Genomic DNA, 19,690 nt, shown 5'->3' on the forward strand with positions numbered 1-19,690 from the left:
TCCTAGCAGGGAAATTGAGACACATTTTGTTTACTGACAGTTTCATTCCAACTAGCACCAAGACCAAAAGAAAAAGAAAAAGAAAAAAAAAGGTAAGGCCTTTATTTCAGCCTATTTAACAAGACGAAGTCCAGGAACCAGATTTAGCTTTCCAAAGACTGAGATTTGGGAAGTCAGCTTAGGGTTCAACAGGTACTGCACCAGCCAAGTCCGAATCTGAGATGCCAACAAAAGGAAGCTGTTTTTCATTCCGGAAACAGACCCGAGAAAGTAACGAGTTTGGCGCTAATGAGAGAAGCAGGGCAGGCTTGGTACACGCTACAGACTGAAGCGTCATCCCCCACACCCTGACTGAACAGCTTTAAAGGCTGGGAACTATTTTCAAACAACCCTTTTAAAATGCTATTCAGCACTGAACTGTGTACCTCTGTGTAACCAAGAGATGCCATCCCACAACACAGCAACCCCAGGTACCTTAAATAGTTTTACTGGAAAAACAATTACACTGTGAGCACCAAAGCAAGAACCCTATTGTCAATTCAGCAGATTACAACTCAAGAACAAAATGCCCTGGGGAGGCCGGGCGGACTGTCCACAACATCAGGAATGTTCAGGCCGAATGGACCGGGGTCCCGCAGTGTTTGTGCCAGAGGTCGATGGCCTTGCTCACGATCGCGTCCGAGCTGTCCTGGGGAATCTGTGAACAAGCAAACCGGTCTCTGAAATGTGTTTCCAGCTTCAGTATCTCCCTCATTCACTATGGCCTAACACTCATTTCCACTGGGTTTTCACTGCTTTTTCAGAAAGTGATCCCATAAGAGGCTGCTGCCAAGATATTTGCTTCACACGCCACCTGAGGTCATCCCAAGGAGCTGTGGTCACACTGCCTGGCTTCCAATCCTGCACTGCCCACAACTGTGTACTCCTGGGCAGGTTCCTGAAGCTCCCTGGGTTCAGATCCCCATCTCTAAAATGGGGCAAATGATGGTCCCACTTCACAGAGCTCTTTACAGGGGTTACATGAGATAATTCACAAACAATACTTAGTAGGGGCCCTAGCACTGTGAGCCACTAATCACGACAATGACGGTGGCTCCTTTATCCAACACGCACTCACTCAGTGCTTACTATTTACCAGGCCACTGTTCAACTGTTAATACTGGCTAAAATACATAGATTGTGGGTTCAGTGAAACTCACTCATCTGAAGTCTCTACTTTAACACCTCTTGCCCGGTTCAGGGGTACTCTAAGATACAAAGAGGGGGAAACTAATTCACTGAGACCTTTTTCAACATGCTCTAAGTTTACACTTAAGCACATGACAAGTCTAACTGGGATTCCATCAGCGACAGTAACAGAAATGCCAAGGGCTTACAAAATCCCTCAAAACATCAGGACTCCTCCATCAGCAAGGATCGCTCCTCCTAAAGTGACAGATCTCATCTCTTCCTTTTTTTGATGAGCCTCCTAGTAGTCACATCAGGGGACGAGACTCTGGTCCTAAGCGCACACACTCATGGGGAGAGTCTTGCTGCTCAGACCACTGACCACCCCCTCCCCCACCCAACAAACAAACGACAGGGACTATAATCCACAGACCAACTTTAAACTTTTTCAGGGGAAAAAACAGTTTCTTATAATGTAAAAATATACTGAAATAACTTAATGCAAGAGAAAAATCTGGCTTGCTAAACTTCCTTTCTAGATTCAAAATTCAAACAAAACAAGCACACTTACGTTTTCCAGAAACTTCGTTATCTTCTCCGCACTGTTCAGTGCCATTACTTTTATCTTAAAGGTTAACAAAATTTCCACAGCTACAAACACTAGTATCTTACAGGATCCACTTACAACTTTATCCCAAACCCTACAAAAATAAAGACAATCCAATTACAAGTTTGAAATTTATGCTTACTTCAACATTTCAAATTATAAAATTAAACCAAATGACACTTCAAGTAGAGTCATCCCTCGGTGTCCCCAGGGAAGTGGTTCTAGGACTCGTTAGGATACCGAATCCGTGGACGCTCAAGTCCCTCATGTAAAAGTGGGTGGTACAGTCAGTCCCCTGTTCCTGCAGACTCCACATCCAAGGATTCAACCAACCACAAACTGTAAACAGCACAGGATCCGGAACTGGCTGAATCTGCAGATGCACAACTGCGGACACAGAGGGCTGACTGCATACGCTCCAGAGAAGAGCTATAAAGGATCATCATCAGGGAAACAACACATCAGCCATTTGAAGTCTGTTTCAGACACAGTCAGCACTGGAAGGAAAAAAGGGGATGAGCTAGAAAGTACTTGCTCTGCTAGGAATCTACCAAATGCCAAGTCCCTCATGCTCCAAAACTGACGTTCTGGGGCCGGAAAGTCCTAAACCAAAGCTTAGATTTTATTAATACTTTGTAATGCTCATATAATCATTACATATTAAGGAACCACAACAAAAGAAGCAAATGAAATGAGATAAATTCAATTTCATTTTCTGGTGGTTTACATTCCTCAACGAAGGAGCTAGTTACTGAGCACACGCTAAAATTATTCTTCTGACAGCTCCTGTCTGTAACACTCATAGTTGGTATTACCCTCTCTGTGCTGACCACGCACGGTCTTGTATTCATCTCTGTATACTGCCTTTCTCCTCAACTGCAGAATCCTGGAGGGGGCGGGACAGGGCTCTGAGATACCCATAACTCATATCTGAAATTGATGGAAGAGCTGAGTTTGAGTGTCAAATCTCTGACTGCCTTCAACTATTTTAGAACGTCATAAGATGTCCAAGAAATAAAGATTTTTCTCTATAATCTACCTCAGTTCTGGAAAACAAAAGCCCATGCCTATGTAAAATTCTTGGAGGCTATTTCAGATGTGCCTACTGTACAGCATCTAATACACTGATGGTCTTCAATTCTTCTCACTGTATATTTTAACACTTTAAATATTTACACTAGTACTGACTCTAACATTTCTAATTGTATATATACTAAGCAGAACCTTGTGTTGCTGTGTTAGCTGCAGGAGAAGTTAGCATCAAACTATTGTTCTAAATCAAATTTATTTTCTGAGATGATTACGTTTAAGAAAAAGAAAAAAGAAAAACAAATCAGGGTTCTTCTTGGACTCCAAGCCTTCAGTATGTCTTTGAAAGAAATACTTGCCTCTGTAAACTGGACTCGGGCAAGCACCCGGCGAAGCACCTCTTGAACCAGAGATCATAAGGAAGTCTGGACACCGCAGAACACGTCTTCAGATGACTGAGCAGTCTGCTATCTTCCAGATTCAAATATTGTTCAAAAGCCTTTGGCTAATGAGTAAACAAGAAGGGGTTACTCATTTCCTGTAACATTACCTGATCTTACAGCCTCTGATGAAAAAGTCTACATGCTGAATACAAAGAAATGCTAGAAAACAAAACTTCAGAATCCTCCAAGTCACTGGTGACGCAGTGGTTCCCCAGATCAGCACAAACCAGAGCAAACCACCATCCAGACTGAGGTTTCCTGGGACAGCCCCAGGCTAAACAGAACAGTCTGTTAGTTAGTACTAACCGCACTAACCAATTCACCAGCCCAAGACAAACCAAAGCAAAATTCAGTTGTTCCGGGGAGAGAAGAAAGGCCATGTTCTGGCTACTCTGGGGCAGGAGATTATATCTACAGGGAAAGGAGAAGTTAAGACCGAAGAAACAGGGTAGGGCTACAGCGGGAGAGGGAAGTTGGAAGAATGAGACAGAAAGAGCTGGAGATTAAAAGAGCCCTGCAGCCACTGACTACACCTGTGCTGGCCCATGTGTAACGCATTGTGCCCTGGGGCAGGGAGGTCCAGACAAGAGGGACAGCGCAAGGGAGACCTCCATACCCCCACAAAATGTGCATGCGAAGTCCTGGGAGGCACAGGAATAGCTCAGAGGGAGCAAAGCCCCACGATTCCCTCAGGTCGCCTCTTCCACGTAAAGTTACACAGCAGCCAACTCCTCCAGAAGACTAGGGAGCTAACAAGGCTGCCTCCCAGATGGGGCCAAATCCACCTGGCATGGGCTGCTACATTTATAGGGACCATTCTCAGACCCTCAAGTCTGTACTCCCTCTCCAGAAGGGCACAACCAGATCCCATATCACCCAGGCTAACACAAATGTTTTTACTAAATATCTGCACCGCTGCACTTCTGCCAAAGAGGCAATTCATAATCCTTCCAACGTCCACTGCAGCCAGACACGGTGCTACACGCAGGGAAGAGAGCCAGAGGGTAAGACAGCACTCCTGCCTTCAAGGAGCTTACAACCTGGTTGAGAAAGACCTGCAAAGAGGCAAGTGTAACAGTGTCGTAAAGCCATGATGGGAAGAAGCACAAGGCGCTGGGTACATCCATGTGTGAATCCTGACCCAGACTTTAGAGGCCAGAAGCAGGTTCCCACAAAAGCAGATGTGTGAGCCAGCCATTAAGAAGGGACAGAAGTTAATCAAAGAGGGCCATATAGTAACATCTAGTTCAGCTTAAAGGGTAAATATCCCTAACTAAAGAGTTTCTAAAAAAGAAAAAAGCCAAAAATTCTCACAGAAAAAAAAAAAGCAAATGGCTTCGTGATAACTAATTTGGTAAAACCACAAAAAAGTGAAAAGACAACAGACAAGATTATGGAGACGCTAACAAAAAGCTCAACAGAAGAGATCTTATATACAACAATAAAAAATTTTAAGCTAGACTAGACATGGTTTAACTAAAGACTTTTAAAAACTTGACCTTAAAAGTTGAAGTCAGTCACTTGCTGCCTAAATCAAATAGCAAAGCAAAGAAAATTTAGCTTTTCTAATACATAGTGAAGAACTTAAAAATTTTTTTTTCATAACTATTTAAAACTACGTGCTAGGCACTGTAATATATACAAGAAGAAATTAAGACTTACGGGACATGGGGACAATAAGTATCTTATTGATTCTAAAAAACTTCTAAAAAATGTTCAAGGCATTCGTGAAAAAGAACAAGAGAGAAATTTCCCTACCAGCTATCGAAATATGCTAGGAAGTTATATTGAATTATATGGTGCTGGCCCAGGAATAGACAATTACCTTGAGAGGAAAAAAAAGTGTCTAGAAAGAGATAAATATGGAAATCCAGTAGAAGATAAAGGTGGCATTACAAATCTGTGAATAAGGATGAACTGACAAAAAATAGCATAACTGGTAGTTCTACTGCTTACTGTGTGACTTTGGGCAAGTTACTTAACTGCTCTGTGCTTCAGTTTCCTCATCTGTAAAAACATGTTAAAATAAAGTAACTCATTAATATAGGAAATTCAGCACTGGCTGGCATGATGCTCCTTCTCAATAACTGTTAACCAGAGTGGGAAGGAGGAGGCGGGCAGTGGGGTACTGGCTGAAGTCGTGCTGCAATTAACTACAAAGGAACAAAGTCACATTTGCATCTGATACGCCAGTCACAAAGGAAAGTTCCTCATAAATTAAAGGACTCTAAATGTTGAAATATTTTTCAAAGATAGCTTTTTAAAAACCTGTTTTTTTAATCTTAGGGTTAGAAAGGCCTTTCTAACTAAGATACAGAAAAGCCAAAAAAAATATATATTGATAAATCCAACTGTATCAACTTTACATCTTTATACAACAGGGAGAAAGGTTTTCAGAGAGAAAATAATTTATAAAACAAAGGATAATAAATATCCAGCATATGTCGATAATTCTTAACCCCCCAAAAAAGGAAAGAGGTAAACAAAATAGAAAGGTAGACAAAGACAGCGACCAATAAACATACCCAAAGCTGTTTAACTGCACTCAGAAGTGTGGCTACAGAAATTAAAATGGGCTACCATTTCACTATGAGGTTGGCAAACATCGAAAAGACTAATGCTATCACGTATTGGCAATAGGGTGGAAAAGAGGACATCTCATAGACTGTTTGGAGAAGCAGAACTGGTCCAACGGGTAGGTGAGTAATCTGGCAGTTAACAAATTTAATGACGTCTCTTTCAATTGTGCGTTCCCTGTATAGGTAACCCACCCCTGGGAGAGAGACAGACAGACACACACACGCACACACGGGAACATGTCACGTACAGGCGGTGTGACTGTTAGCATGGAGCTATTACATTAAATTATGGCAAACTCTTAACAGAAAATACTTCGAGAATTTAAAAAATTTTTTAGAGGTGGTTCTAAATGAGTGGCTCTCAATCTTAGCTTCACTTCAGAATCACTTTTGAGTTGTTTTTTTTTTTTTAAATGAGAATTTTGGGGCCCCACCCGCGGAGATGCTGATTTAACTGGTCTGGGGGGAGGAAAGGCACTGGTCATTTTTAAGCGCTTCCAGGTGGCACTGGTAGGAAGTCAGGGAAGAAAATTACTTATGCGTACTAACATGGAAAAGCTCTAAAACATTAAGTTTAAAGAAAAAACATAGGGCCATATAAACGGTATGTATTTACATTTTTTTTAAAAAAACATAAGTTACATACACACACGTTGCACAGGTACGCACGCACACTCTCAGCCATTCTTGTGCACACAAAGCAGCCTAGACAAACATACACCACGCTGATGACAACGCTTACGTCTCAGGGGTGGGGGAGGGGAGGTGCTGCCGCAGGTGCGCAACTGGATTCAGCTGGATAGTTTCTCGCTTCCACAATGTGTCTATTACTTGTATTATTAAAAATACATTTTTAAAGAAACTATCAAAATGCTACTGAATTTACTCCAATATTAAGAAAAGCTAATTAAATCATGATACAATTTGGGCCTCTTGATTTAATCAGGCAACTACCATTTACATATCCTCCAATGCCACGCTTTATTTTTTATTAAAATCAGCTAAGTGCATTAAATTTTAGAATTCTAAAGACTAAATTTTACTTCAGTGAAATACATAAAACACATGCCCGTACGGTGCTCTCCGAAGCTGAGGGCTCATGCCGACCGCAGGGACCCTCCGGCTCCCCCAGCCCCCACCAGCGCCCCTTGGCTGAATCTGCGCCCTGTACCACAGTCACCACTGCCAACAGAATTTCCAAATGAAACAACTCAATGACTTAAATACAGATTCACTTTCATAAATGAGAAATGACGGAAGAAACTGGAAGAGAACAGCAAAGGATGCCGGCTCATGCTGGTGAAGCAAGTGCTGGGTCTCTGCTTTCCTGTCAGAGGACAGCCCACAGCCGCTGCCTCCCTCCATCCTCTCCCTCTTCACCAACAGAATCCCCAATCCAATGTGGGATCACACGTGCCAGCACAAAACCACCAAAGAAGCCACATGTCCCAGGCTCCACTGCAAACCAGGGCGGCCTGGTGACAAGGTCCTGCCCCACACCAGCCTGGCAGAAGGAAAGTCTGTTACAGGGGGACAGGCTGGACTGGCTGGTCACACTCTCCTCCTTTACTTCTGTCTCTGCCTTTCCCTCCCTGCCTGGAACAGGGATGGCGTGGCAGTCGCTCCAGCATCCATCGCATGATCACAAGAGGAAGAATCACACCTAAGAAAGCTGGAGCGGAGGACGGGAACCTGGCTGTCTGTTGGTACCGTGGCTGTGGCACCAGCTCAGGGCTGCCTTGCCTCCAGACTCTGGGTTACACAAGGGAAGATAAGAAAGCTTCTGTTATGTGAGCTTTCCATCATATGCAGCCAAATGCAAACCTCAGGACAGAGAGATAATTCTAGAAAAAGTCAGTGGACTCTAGATCAGGATAAGGAGTGTGACAGAGCAGAGGTGAGCAAACCCCGGCCTGCGGGGGCCAAAGCCACAACCGTTCTTTGATGTGTTGCCGACGGCTGCTTCTGCATGACAGCTGCAGAACTGAGTGACTGCACAGACATGGACCAGCCGGCCCACCCACCTGGAAATATTTACCCTCTGGCCTTTTAGGAAAATATCTGCTGACTCCTACTACGGTGGGTCCACTCATAATTGCAGCGGCACCGGGAGGTAAAGGCATTTCCTGAAGACCCCTATTACCACGGCTCGCCCCCACCCCACAGGAGCCAAGACATCATCCCTCACCAGCTGGGGCAGAGAATCCCGGTACTTGTTATTCAACTGGTTCACAAAGCATCGGGTGACCCAGTAACAGTCCACGCTGTCTTCCACCATCTCTTCCATGGCTTTAGCAATGGCGAGAAATACTTCATCTTCTGGCTCCTGAAAGATTAACAACAAATCTCAAGAGGAAGGAGGAAGAGAGAAATCCATAATTCTTTAATAAAAATGAAGCCTTGCTCCCTAAATTTTGAAGGGGCTGCAGTAAACCAAAGTGGGACCAAAAGCAGTCACTAAAAAGACAACCAGGGGGAGATGAGGACGAGTAACCAGAGGAATCTGTCTGCACCAGTGTTGCTTCTGATGATCAGGTTTCAGCCTGACGCTCAGAGATTTTCCAACTTCTAACATTACGGCCAACGAGTCAACATAAATCCAAGGAAAGGCTGACTCTCTACCCAAAAATATTCTTAGTGCTAGAGAATTCCTTTTAAACAGATGTGATAAACAGCACAAAAAACTAGAGACATTCACCAACACAGCAATTTGCAAAAATTAAATGACCCCTAAAGGACTAATAAGCATTTTATTTCAAAGCATTCATACATACCTTTGCAATTTTATTCTATCTTTAAGCACCTGAAAAGCTAAAAATGTCCCTAGAATTAGAATTTTAGGACCTGGAAGTATGGCATTTCTCAACCCTGGTGTCAATACTCAGAACATGAAAGTACACCCTCAAATAAATTTCAAAAGAAATTTTGTAAAAACTGGAATCTACTTGAAAAATCTGTTTTCTAATACCGTATCTTATACCAAAAGCTTTACATTTCTCAACTAGGACTTAACAGCTGAAGGATTTTAACGTTGGAAAAAAAAATCCAACAACTATAAAGTTTCTTTCTACTCCCCTAAAAAGTCTGAAGCTAAATCAAAATCCCTATTTTAATACAAGTATTTCATTTTAGGCCTCTCTCAACTTACTAACATTCTACAAAATGTCAAGGGTAGCAGAACCATAGAAAATAAAATTCTCCAAAACACTTGTTAATGTGTCAGGGAAGGAGACAAGAGAAGAGGAAGAAAAGGGAAAGGGAGCGTCCTTCCTCGGACGCCCGCCTGGCCCTGCGTGTTCCAGGACATGCCATCTCCACGCTGTCCACCAGCGGCAGCATCTTGGACTGAGATCAGCATCTGTGCTCCTGCCCTGGGCTGAGCACTGTCGCACAGGCGTACTAAAAGATACAAAAAATAAGGCTGACTGGGGCTTGGTGACCCAAGGGACACGAGCCCAAAACGAACCCTTGGGCAGCAAGTGTGCCCAAGGCCACAGCACAGGTACCTGGGCCTGGCAAGTGGAGCAGAGAGGAGGTGGAAACTATGACCCACCACGCAGACTTCCTGAGCTAGTGGATAAGCTCACCTAATTTCACATATAATTTAAGAAGTCGGGTAGTACTATCAACTAACTGCATTTGCCAATGGAAAAAAAATTACAGAAATTTAAGAGTCCCGATTATTCTCAGGGTTATTCTCTCCTGATAAACTTAAAGGTGGATGGCCTAAGATTCATCCGTAGGATCCACATCATTAACCTCAAAAGAAAGAACAAGTCAAAGCTTAAACTGCTGTGCTGGCAGGTTGCAATCTGCTGCCCCAGAAAATGACAGAACAGCACAGTTTGCAGGACAATCCCTGTTTTTGACAATTCAGCCAAAAGTTAAAATGCCTGGATTGAAATGTAAGAGGCAAAGAGCCGAAGCCGCGGAGCTGTGGGCATTACTCTGACTGCCCTCCTCTTCCTCCCTTTCTCTTTCCTTTATAAATAAGCAGTCCAGTCAGCAACTAGACCAAGGAATGTGTCAAAGATGAAGTTTAAAAATGTTTTGGAACTAGACAGAAGTGGTGTTTGCACAACACTGGGAATGTACTGAATGCCACTGAATTTGTTCATTTTAAAATGGTTTATTTCTAGATTGTGAATTTCACCTCAGTAAATTATTTAAATAAAAAATAAAGAATTAAAATTTTTTTAAAAAAAGATGAAGTTTAAAAAGCAGGCTGGAGCCTGTGGCGCTGAGGCCAAGGAGGGGTCAGGGCCAAGGAGGCAGTCAGAAACTACAAGGCCTGTGGGGCCTGCCGGCCAGGGCCAAGGAGGTGGCTGGCCGTGTCGGTTACAGAGGAATGAGCAAAAAAGTACAATGAGGCTAATAGAAGCCTCTTCATATGTGCAACTGCCAGATACGGAAGGTGCAAATACAGAAAGGGTGAGGGCTAGAATGAACTCGTAATAGTAGAAAGGAATTGGCACTGTTAGCATGAACTCAGGGTTTTCATTACGGAGAGACAGACATGCAAACGTGTGTGTGTGAATGTGTGTATTTCCTAACTCTGTCTGCTGTGAGCGCCTTAGAAGCCATGGCAAACCAGCGACAATGAACAATGAACATACCTAACTAGCATCCTGCTCTTGGTTTCTAAATACAATACTCCATTCAAAAAAAAAAAAAAAAGCTAACTCCAGGCCTGGGGCAGGAAATGTACTAGGAATATCTTTTTGTGCCAAAAAGTAAGGATATGCTCCAAATGATGGGAACTTATCAAAAAGACACAGACTTCAGCTTGAAAGGGTTCCCACTGGTGAAATCTGGGACAATCTGAACATCAAAATCATGGTAGAAATGAATTATAGGTCACTAAAGCAAAAAGGAATCTATAAATTCATATTGATAAAAATGAGGGAGAAGGGAAAACTCTTCCACAGAAAAGAATGCCGACTGATCAATGCAGAAGGCATGGAGGAGTCAGAAAGTCACCATCTGGCAAGCAGCACAGCAGAAATTGTTTCAGGCCACAATCATCAGTGGGTTGATATTTACACAGTGTCAAAGTACCTCCCCACGAGTTACTTATTAATTACAAAGGGAAAAATAGCAGTCTCACATGGGAGAAAAAAAGTGATCAAAGTCAGCAGAGTAACTATCACACTTCTGTGGTATTCCTGCCAGAAACGCACAACCGGACTTTAATCGTGTGGAAACCTACAAACCCAAGCTGAGAAACGCTCTACTGGCTTGAACTCTCCAAAACGGTCAAGGTCATGAAAGATAAGAAAGGACTGAGGGGCTGTTTCAGATTAAAGGTGACTAAAACACGGCAATAAATGTGATCCCAGATGGGACCCCGGACCAGAAAAAGATCAGTGGAACAGTCAGCAACATTTCAACAAAGGCTAGATAGGTTAGTTCACAGTACTGTATCAACGCTAAGTTTCTGGTTTTGGTAAATAACCAGGGTACAATTAAGGTGTAACATCTGAGGATGCTAGGTGAAGGTACATGGCTACACTATACTCCGCACAACTTTTTTTCTATGTCTAAAATGATTTTAAAATATCAAAAAAATTTTAAATCAGCAAAAGGTATAACTAGTGGTTGAGAGGTTGCTAATTTCTGAACCAAAACTTTTATTGTTTGTAATAAAGGGAATGATACGGGCAACTGGTCAAATGGGAATGGAGTCTGAAGATTAGATGTTAATACTGTATCAGTGTCAACTTCTTGGTGCTGATGACTGAACTATGGTCACCTAGGGGAGAGTTTTTATCTTCAGCAAGTACACACTGAAGGAATCTGAAGTAATGGGATGCCATGTCTACATCTGATGCTCAAACGGTTTGGAAAAAAATACATATACACATATACAGGAAAAAAGACAAAGTAAATGTAGTACAATGTTAACAACTAGGGAACCCGGCTAAAGGGTTTATGGGAATTCTTAATAGTATTGTTGCAGCTTTCCTGTAAGTTTGAAATTACTTCAAAATAAAATTTTAAAAGATTGGGGAGATTGGATCAGAAGGTACCGGGCCATGAGAGCCAGATCTGCTGCTTTTACCCTACGAAGCAGAGTCACTGAAAGTTCGTAAGGCAAAACATGATGCGATCACAGGCTGGCAAGACGGAGCAGTCTCGAGTTGAGCCAAGGGTCAAACAAAAGTACCACTAACCAGTGGAAAGGAGGGACTTCGAGGCAACTTCCCAGACTCCAGCCGATGCATGTGGAGATAGACTTCAACCTGCGGTGTGGCATCACTGATAAAGCGAATGACTTCCAGGGCGTGAAGGACATCAGAGTACTGCTCCTTGCGATACGTCATCACCTGGGCATGGGACTCGTGGTGTGGAGGCAAGATTCCTACAGAGACCCAAGGGGGAGGAAAGGGGCAAAATACTGAGGCGCCAATCCAAACCCCACCTCTACGAAAGAGAATCCCGGGAGAAGCTGCCTATCAAAATTAGACTAGGACCCACAGATATTTAATCACCGTGATGACTCTCTTTGAGAAATTCTCACTATAAAACAATACAATCTTAAATTTTAAATACTATCAATATTTGAAATGGCAACTGAATCACTGATATTAAGGAGAAATGAAATAAATATGCCACATAAATTCAAGATAATTACACCCGTTACAATACTGATTTAATGCAAGTTTAAGGTTGTCAGCCTGGGGCCACCCTTAGGCCTCCAGAGCTATCTCCATTTTTTGCATTTGGCCCCTAATGGACTGAATTGTACCCCCTCCTCCACAATTCATATGCTGAAGCCCTAGCCCCCAATGTGCCTGTATTTGGAGACGGGGCCTTTAGAAGATAATTAAGGTTATATGAGGTCGTAAGACGGGGCCCCAATCCAATAGGGCCAGTGCACTTATAAGAAAAGGAAGAGACACCAGAGCTAGCGGTCTCTCCTCCCCTTCTCATGTGAGGACGCAGCAAGAAGGTGGCCACCTGCAAGCCAGGACCTGAGGCTTCACCAGGAACAAAATGGGCCAGCACCTCCATCTCGGACTTCCCAGCCTCCGGAGCTGGGAGGATACACACTGTTGTTTAAGCCCAGTGGTCTGGTATTTTGCTAAGGCAGTCCCAGCCGACAACACAGCACCCTTCACCTCAGAACCACCACCAGCTGGTCAAATCCTTCTCTTCCCCAACGACTACAACTTGCTCACAAAGTGCCGTACCTTTAGGACAGAGATCTCTCATCTTCACTGACAAAGTCACCTTACACTTTGATGCCATTTTATGCTCATTAACACATTTAAACATGATGTCTACTCACTAGACTTTGGGGCAAGAACCACATTCTTAAAAAATTTTTATTGAAGTATAGTTGACTTGCAATGCTGTTAATTTCAGGTATACAGCAAAATGATTCGATTGTACATATACATATATATTTTTTCAGATTCTTTTCCATTATAGGTTATTACAAGATACTGAATGTAGTTCCCAGTGTTACACAGTACGTCCTTGCTGTTTACCTATTTTTATACATAGCAGTGTATATCTGTTAACCCCAAACTTCTAACTTATCCCTCCCCACTGCCTTTCCCTTTTGGTAACCTTAAGTTTGTTTTCTATGTCTGAGTCTAGACCTGTTTTGTAAGTTCAGTTGTATCTTTTTTTAGATTCCATAAGTGATATCATGATATCTGACTTTCTCTGATTTACTTCCATTTAGTATGATAATCTCTAGGTCCATCCGTGTTGCTGCAAATGGCATTATTTCATTCTTTATGGCTGAGCTGTATTCTGTTGTGTGTATATATATACCACAACTTCTTTATGCAGTCATCTGTTGATGGTTGCTTCCATGTCTTGGCTATTGTAAACAGTGCTGCCGTCAACACTGGGGTGCATATATCTTTTCACATTAGAGTTCCCTCTGGATATATGCCCAGGAGTGGGATTGCTGGATCATATGGTAAATCTATTTTTAGTTTTTTGAGGAATCTCCATACTGTTTTCCATAATGGCTGCACCAAAGTACATTCCTACCAGCAGTGTAGGAGGGTTCCCCACCCCCCCCCCCTTTATTATACAAACAAATGGCATGGATAAACACAGTGGAAAGAGCACTGGGTGGGCCTTCGGCAAAACCAGGTTCTAGTCTCAGAGCTGTGAACACCAGGACTCTCACAAATGTCTCCCCAGGCACTGGTTTCCTCATCTGCCAGAGGCAGATAAAGCATTTCACCAAATGTTCTCTGCAGAACATGAGCCCAAAGGGTCTTCATGAGAATAAAGGTACCCTGGTCAAACAGATTTGGGAAATGGTGACAATGAATTTAAGGCTTTAAGTTTTCCCATAAAGAAAAACATCTTGTTTACTCCAGCCTCATTAAACATAATGAGGCTGTATTGCAGCACAAGCTCTGGAGTCCAAGTTCCTGGGTGTGAGTCAAGCTCTACAGCTAACTGTCTGCATGACCTTCTGCAACTTATTTGATCTCCCTGTGCCTCAGCTTCCCCATCTGAAGAATGGGAGTAATAATACCCATCTCATGCAGGTGCAATGATGAATCAACAGATCAGCAACGCACAGCACTCAGGAAGCACACGGCACACACTAAGCTCATATGCATTAGCTAGCACAGCTGCTGACGGACCCCTCTTTGGTGCAAACCACCACAGATCCAGCATCTTCAATGTTCTGGGAAACATAAGCTGGATGAGCTTGACCGACTCCAGCTAACATGGTGCCACATTAACGTGAGAGCCAAACTTGCTTAAATGTTTTTCCTGACAAAAATCTTTACAGACCTTAGCCATGGGGTTCTGTGCCAGGCCTCCAGAAAAGCCGAGGACATACACTCAGGTGCCCGCCAACCTGGGTTAATACAGCCAAACCCTGAGCACACTGTTCGAAGCGGCACCCGCTTCCCACGTGAAACTTGTCTCCTATGATCTGGTCCTAAAACATCTCCTTCTGATATTAACTAAAATGGTTTCAGGAGGCAGGCATGCCAAGGTCCCCGAGCTATCAACCACCTGTTCTAGGAAGAGTCAGCCTGTCTCCAATGTAGCGTGGCAGCTCTAAACCTCCAGTGCCTTTTACCTCAAAAACAAGAACAAAGACTTACCTGATAAAGGAAGCCATGAGAAACAGAGGTGACGAACAGCCTGACAGGCCTCGGCGCTTAGCTGCAAAGTACAACTGTCCATCTCACACTAATCCACTGGCACTGGCACTTAATGGGACACATGGTATTTCCCAGCAGACATAAATGATCATCGACATCACCACCTAAAAGGCACCCCTAGAAGGCATTTATTTTAATGGGCACTGGAAACATTAAGACTTAAAAAATGCTCAGGGAAAAACTGAAACTGTTTTCACATGTGCTCTACATTTTGATTCAGTTTTGGTGGATTGTATGTTTCTAGAAACTTGTCTATTTCTTCTAAGTTGTCCAATTTATTGCCATATAGTTGTTCACAGTATTCTCTTACGGTTTTTTATATTTCTGTGCACACATGCTCTATATTTTAACCATATGGTGACCTATTAGAAATAGAAGCATATAGACTGCTGAGATGCACAACAAAAAAGGCATCCTGCAGTGCTTCCTAGTGCGGCCTGCATCCCCTCGCTGCCCCCACATCACATAATCGGACTGAGGACTACAGATTTCTCAAGCCCTGAAAATATTGTACATTTTGGAAAGAAAGTGGTGCCTACAATCTACCCTAACTTCAAAAGGGCCCTACAAACCTGAGCTCAAATCCTAGCTCTGCCACTTACAGTCTAAGGCCTTAAGCAAATTATTTAGCCTTAGTCTTTTCCCATCAGTAACACTGGGATATTGATACCTGCCTGTCATTAAGATTACTTTTTTTTTGCCGGAATGCAAAGGAGAGCGGGAACGGATGGGTATTTTACGCATCTGCAGGCTCAGCGATGATTAAGAACAAAAAATCCGTAGCGCAAAAGGAATGCTGCCAGTCATTTTGGGCCCCTAGTACACTTTCTCTTCCAAAGAAACTAAGCAAGATCATGTTTCCCTTCTTCAGCCGATCATCGCTGGAATGTATTCATTTGTGCTTCTAGAAGTAAGAACCCTCCAATTCTTTTTGACTCTGATAGAGCTCATCAGGAAGTTATGCATCTACAGCTGGGAGTCACAGGCTAAAACAAAGCTAAAACCTAGGTGTTAATTTAGCTCAAATGTATTCTCATTTTACAGATTAAAAAAAAAAAAAGAGGCCTAGGGAAAAGGTCTAAAGGGTCTTCTTCAAGGTTACCCAGCTGACAGCAAAGCCTAGACCAGTTCTTCCTCCCAGCCCGATGCTCTTCCCACACCTGTGTCAGGAAGGTACGTTGCTGTCTCTTCTAACATTACAGACACTCTTACAGCGACCTTCCGTGTCCTGCCACTGAAGTCACCTTCTTCAAGGCTTCCCAAGTGAGCTCCTGGGGTTAGATCCAGCATTCAGTAAAAAGCCTAAACACATCCTCCTTTTTCTAACTGATGGATACCAATGGTCCAATCATTCAACATTTTTGAAGATAAAGCTTCCAACTCTTGGGAATCATACCTAAAAGCACCTTCCAGACCAACGCACGGTACATGGATGGGAGCGGGAACCTCTGACTAAAAGTGCAAAGTTTCTCGACATCTAGAGGACGAAAAAAAATAATTAGATGCTTTTCATGCTGACCACGATACGTACAAGTGCATTTCATTTTTTAAAACTGGAAGTTGTAAGAGATTTCTTCACAGAAAGTCTGCCATAGAGTCAGCAAATCTAGGAAAGGTTTAAACGAGATTGAGTTCAGCCCAGGTGTTCCAACTAGCTATTTAAAAACAATTAGCATTTCACTGCATAAGAGATGTATTTTGCATATATTACGACATTCATTATAACATTAGCAGTAGTTACTATGTATAGAACATTTCATTTATCCACACTGCAAGCTTGTCAGGTAGTTATTGTTTTAAAGATGCAGAAACTCAAGTTCAAAGCAGTTAAGTGACTTAACTAAGTTAACATAGCTGGCAAGTGGCAGTCAGCCCACAGGTCTGCACATTCTCCAATAAACCACATTCAACCATCCTGGAACTCAATTCCTCTACTCATCAAGTGAGAGTTAATATTTAAAGCACGGACTATCCAGTGAGGATCTAAGATCAGGTGGAAAGTGGTTTTGAAACTTTAAAAGCACTCTATGCATTTAAACTACTATTTTTAACTATGGTTCAGTTTATCTTACTTTAGTTAGCAACAGAACAGACCTTATTATGACTGGATTAGATTAAAAAAAAGTCAATATATAAGGTAGTCTCAGTATTTCCATAAAAGAAAATCATGGCAAGAGTTGAGGCAAATCTACCCAGAAGCTATGAAGACACCTCTGAAAACTGAGAAAGGAAAATATATGGGTTTAATAAGAGAAAAAAATATTACTGACTTCTTAAGCGGCCTTTCAAAAAGGTCTGGCTCTGACTCAGTCAGAGGTAAACTTGAAAAATTCTTAACTTCTCCCAAAATACACTATTCTGCTGTCATCCTATCAGTAAAAAAATACATGGCAGATGACAAATACCTTTGGATGCCTTAAAAGGTAATGTTTATTCCAGAAGATCTGGCAGACTGAGAACCAATAAGCTTAATTTAACTTACAAAACTCACCCAGCCGGTCATCTTTTAGGAGAATTTCTAATGATTTCTTTTCTTCAACTCCACGGAACCCCACTTTTTCATAATATACTGAGCGAAAGTTTCTCTGGGAGTCCTCAGTCATGTTTCATTCGTTGAGAGACAATAGGGAGTGGAAATAAATGAGCCTAGAAACAAAGAAGAATTGAGGAAATTTTTAATGATTTTCTCCGACTTTTCCATAAATCTCATATACTATGATAAACGGTCTGTTCTCGCATAAGACTCAATATTAAATCTTCCCTTTTATATAACTCTACCACCATCTTGCCTGTGCACCTTGGCCAAAACCAAGACATAAAAACCAAGTCCTCTGAGCTGCTAAAATAGATGGGCAAGGTTCATGCCTTAGGGCTCCAACTTGACTGAGGACGGCACCTCGCACAATGAAATACTCTGCAGCCATTGTACATGTTCAAAGAAAAAAGTAAATCAGGAAGACAGACAAAATGCCATGCAAAAGAGTACATACACAATGATTGCTTTTGTTTTAAATATGATGCATTTTTAAAATTAAGACTATTTGGAAATATTAACAATGGTTATGTTTAGGTAGCAGAATTCCAGCTCTCTTGCTTAGCTGTAGCTTTCTACAATGGGCATTTCGAAAATGGGTAAAACAAAAATTAAATTATAAAAGTTTAAAAAAATCCACAAGCTCCTCAGTTTTCCTTCAAGCACAGTCCTACCAAATGTAACGGTCAAAATTCAAAACCCACAGATTAAGCATTAAATTAATTATAAATTAGAAGAGGGGCAGGAATGTTTCTGGTTGACAAGGGATGCTACAGAGTCAGAGACAATAACGACTTAAAATCTGGCATCAGAATTCAGAAAGTTTGGTGGTTTCAGTTTCTTTCACAATAACCTACAGTAGACTAATGGCAAGTCATCAGGAAAAGGTAAAATTAGGTTTGTGTTTTAACAATAGAATGGATATAAAGCACTTTCCAAAAAGTACTGTCCTGCCCGATCCAAATGCTTAAAGCGTCAGTGTGAACAGAGTATAAGCCTCAGGTTTTAGAAATTCTGAGCTGTCCCCAGGGACCAAGGGGGCGTTCTAGACAGCCAAGGTCTTCCTTATTGACAAGGGCCGGCTCGGGCACAAGAAAGAATAGGATTCGTTTCCACTGAGGAATTCTAAAGGGTTTTCAGGCTTTTAGGACCAAATTAAAAACAAAACAAAAAACAGAATTCCAAAGCATTAAGAAGCTAAATAAGTAGGGATTTTATTTAAAAGAGGCATCCAAACAGCTGCTAGGCGTTACGGTGGTTGCCGCTTAAGGACACCATCCTCGAATTGCAACGCAACAGCAAACGCGTCCTCACGGGAGGAAATATGTTTCCTTCCTGCCCATGAACGCCCACCTGACGGGAAAAGTACACACACCCTGGTCTAACACCCCAGGTTCCACTCTCCCTGTTATGCTTCACCTTCAGTAGTGGAAACCACACCCGGGTTGAGACTAAGTGGTCCGGGGAGGCAGCGGAAACCAGGCCCGGCGCGCTGACCAGCCGGCGGGCGGGCGGCGACGACGGGGCCGCCCAGGTCCCGGGGACCACAGCGCCAAAGGCGGGCCGGCGGGGCGGAGCGGAGCGAGACGGCGCGACACTCGCGCACGCGCGCGGGGACACAGCAACCCGCCGCCGCCGGACGTGACGTCAGCTCCACGCCCCAGGGGCGGGGCCGAGTGCTCGTGCGTCAGAGCTTGCGCAGTCTCCACCCACACCGTGCGGCCGAGGGCTTCGGTAGCAGACGCGAGGAGGAGGGACGTGCACCCGGCGCGGGCGGCGCAAGCTCCTCTCCCACGACAGCGTTCCCCGCATCCGCCCCACTCTGGGTTTGGAGAACCTCGCGAGCTACCTTACTACCGCTGTCCTGGCGGTGAATGCCAGGATGCTCTCGCCAACCCTGCCATGCTGGTGACCTCAGAGCCCCCAAACAGTGCTCCTCAAGCTGTCTGCTGACCCCTGCTGCTTTGTTCCGCTTCCTTTTTCCCGGTGTGTGGAAATAAATGACCAACCAAATGGAAAGTGTAAAGGCACCTTACTGAGAACTTGCTGTACAAGAGGCAGCCCCACGCTCACGTGGATTTTGGCAGAAACTTAAAGGCAGGCAGAGGAGGGAAACGGTTGATAGTGGGAAAAAGGAAAGGTTTCGGGTGTGCCCTGTTGGAGGCTGCTGGCATAGG

General features: G+C 43.2%; 1 protein-coding gene across 4 annotated transcripts; it reads right to left on the bottom strand.

Moving 5' to 3' along the window:
• Nucleotides 1–86: 86 nt before the first annotated feature.
• TBC1D7 (TBC1 domain family member 7) lies at nt 87–19,134 on the bottom strand. Of its 4 annotated transcripts, none has more exons than XM_045509596.2 (8): nt 18,933–19,134; nt 17,463–17,626; nt 16,377–16,457; nt 11,999–12,186; nt 8,014–8,151; nt 3,163–3,308; nt 1,739–1,868; nt 87–697 (listed from the first exon to the last, which is right to left on the bottom strand). In XM_045509596.2, exons 2-8 carry the CDS (start codon nt 17,581–17,583, stop codon nt 611–613), a joined length of 891 nt encoding a protein of 296 aa, XP_045365552.1. In that variant the 5' UTR covers nt 17,584–17,626; nt 18,933–19,134; the 3' UTR covers nt 87–610. The 4 variants fall into 4 exon arrangements, with proteins under 4 accessions (XP_045365552.1, XP_010944009.1, XP_010944010.1 ...); XM_010945707.3 differs by having other exon boundaries at nt 17,472–17,626; nt 18,933–19,132; XM_010945708.3 differs by lacking the exon at nt 18,933–19,134 and adding an exon at nt 14,921–15,097 and having other exon boundaries at nt 17,472–17,506.
• Nucleotides 19,135–19,690: the final 556 nt, after the last annotated feature.

The sequence above is a fragment of the Camelus bactrianus genome, chromosome 20 (genome assembly GCF_048773025.1).
Source record: "Camelus bactrianus isolate YW-2024 breed Bactrian camel chromosome 20, ASM4877302v1, whole genome shotgun sequence".
In the NCBI taxonomy this organism is placed as follows: domain Eukaryota; kingdom Metazoa; phylum Chordata; class Mammalia; order Artiodactyla; family Camelidae; genus Camelus; species Camelus bactrianus.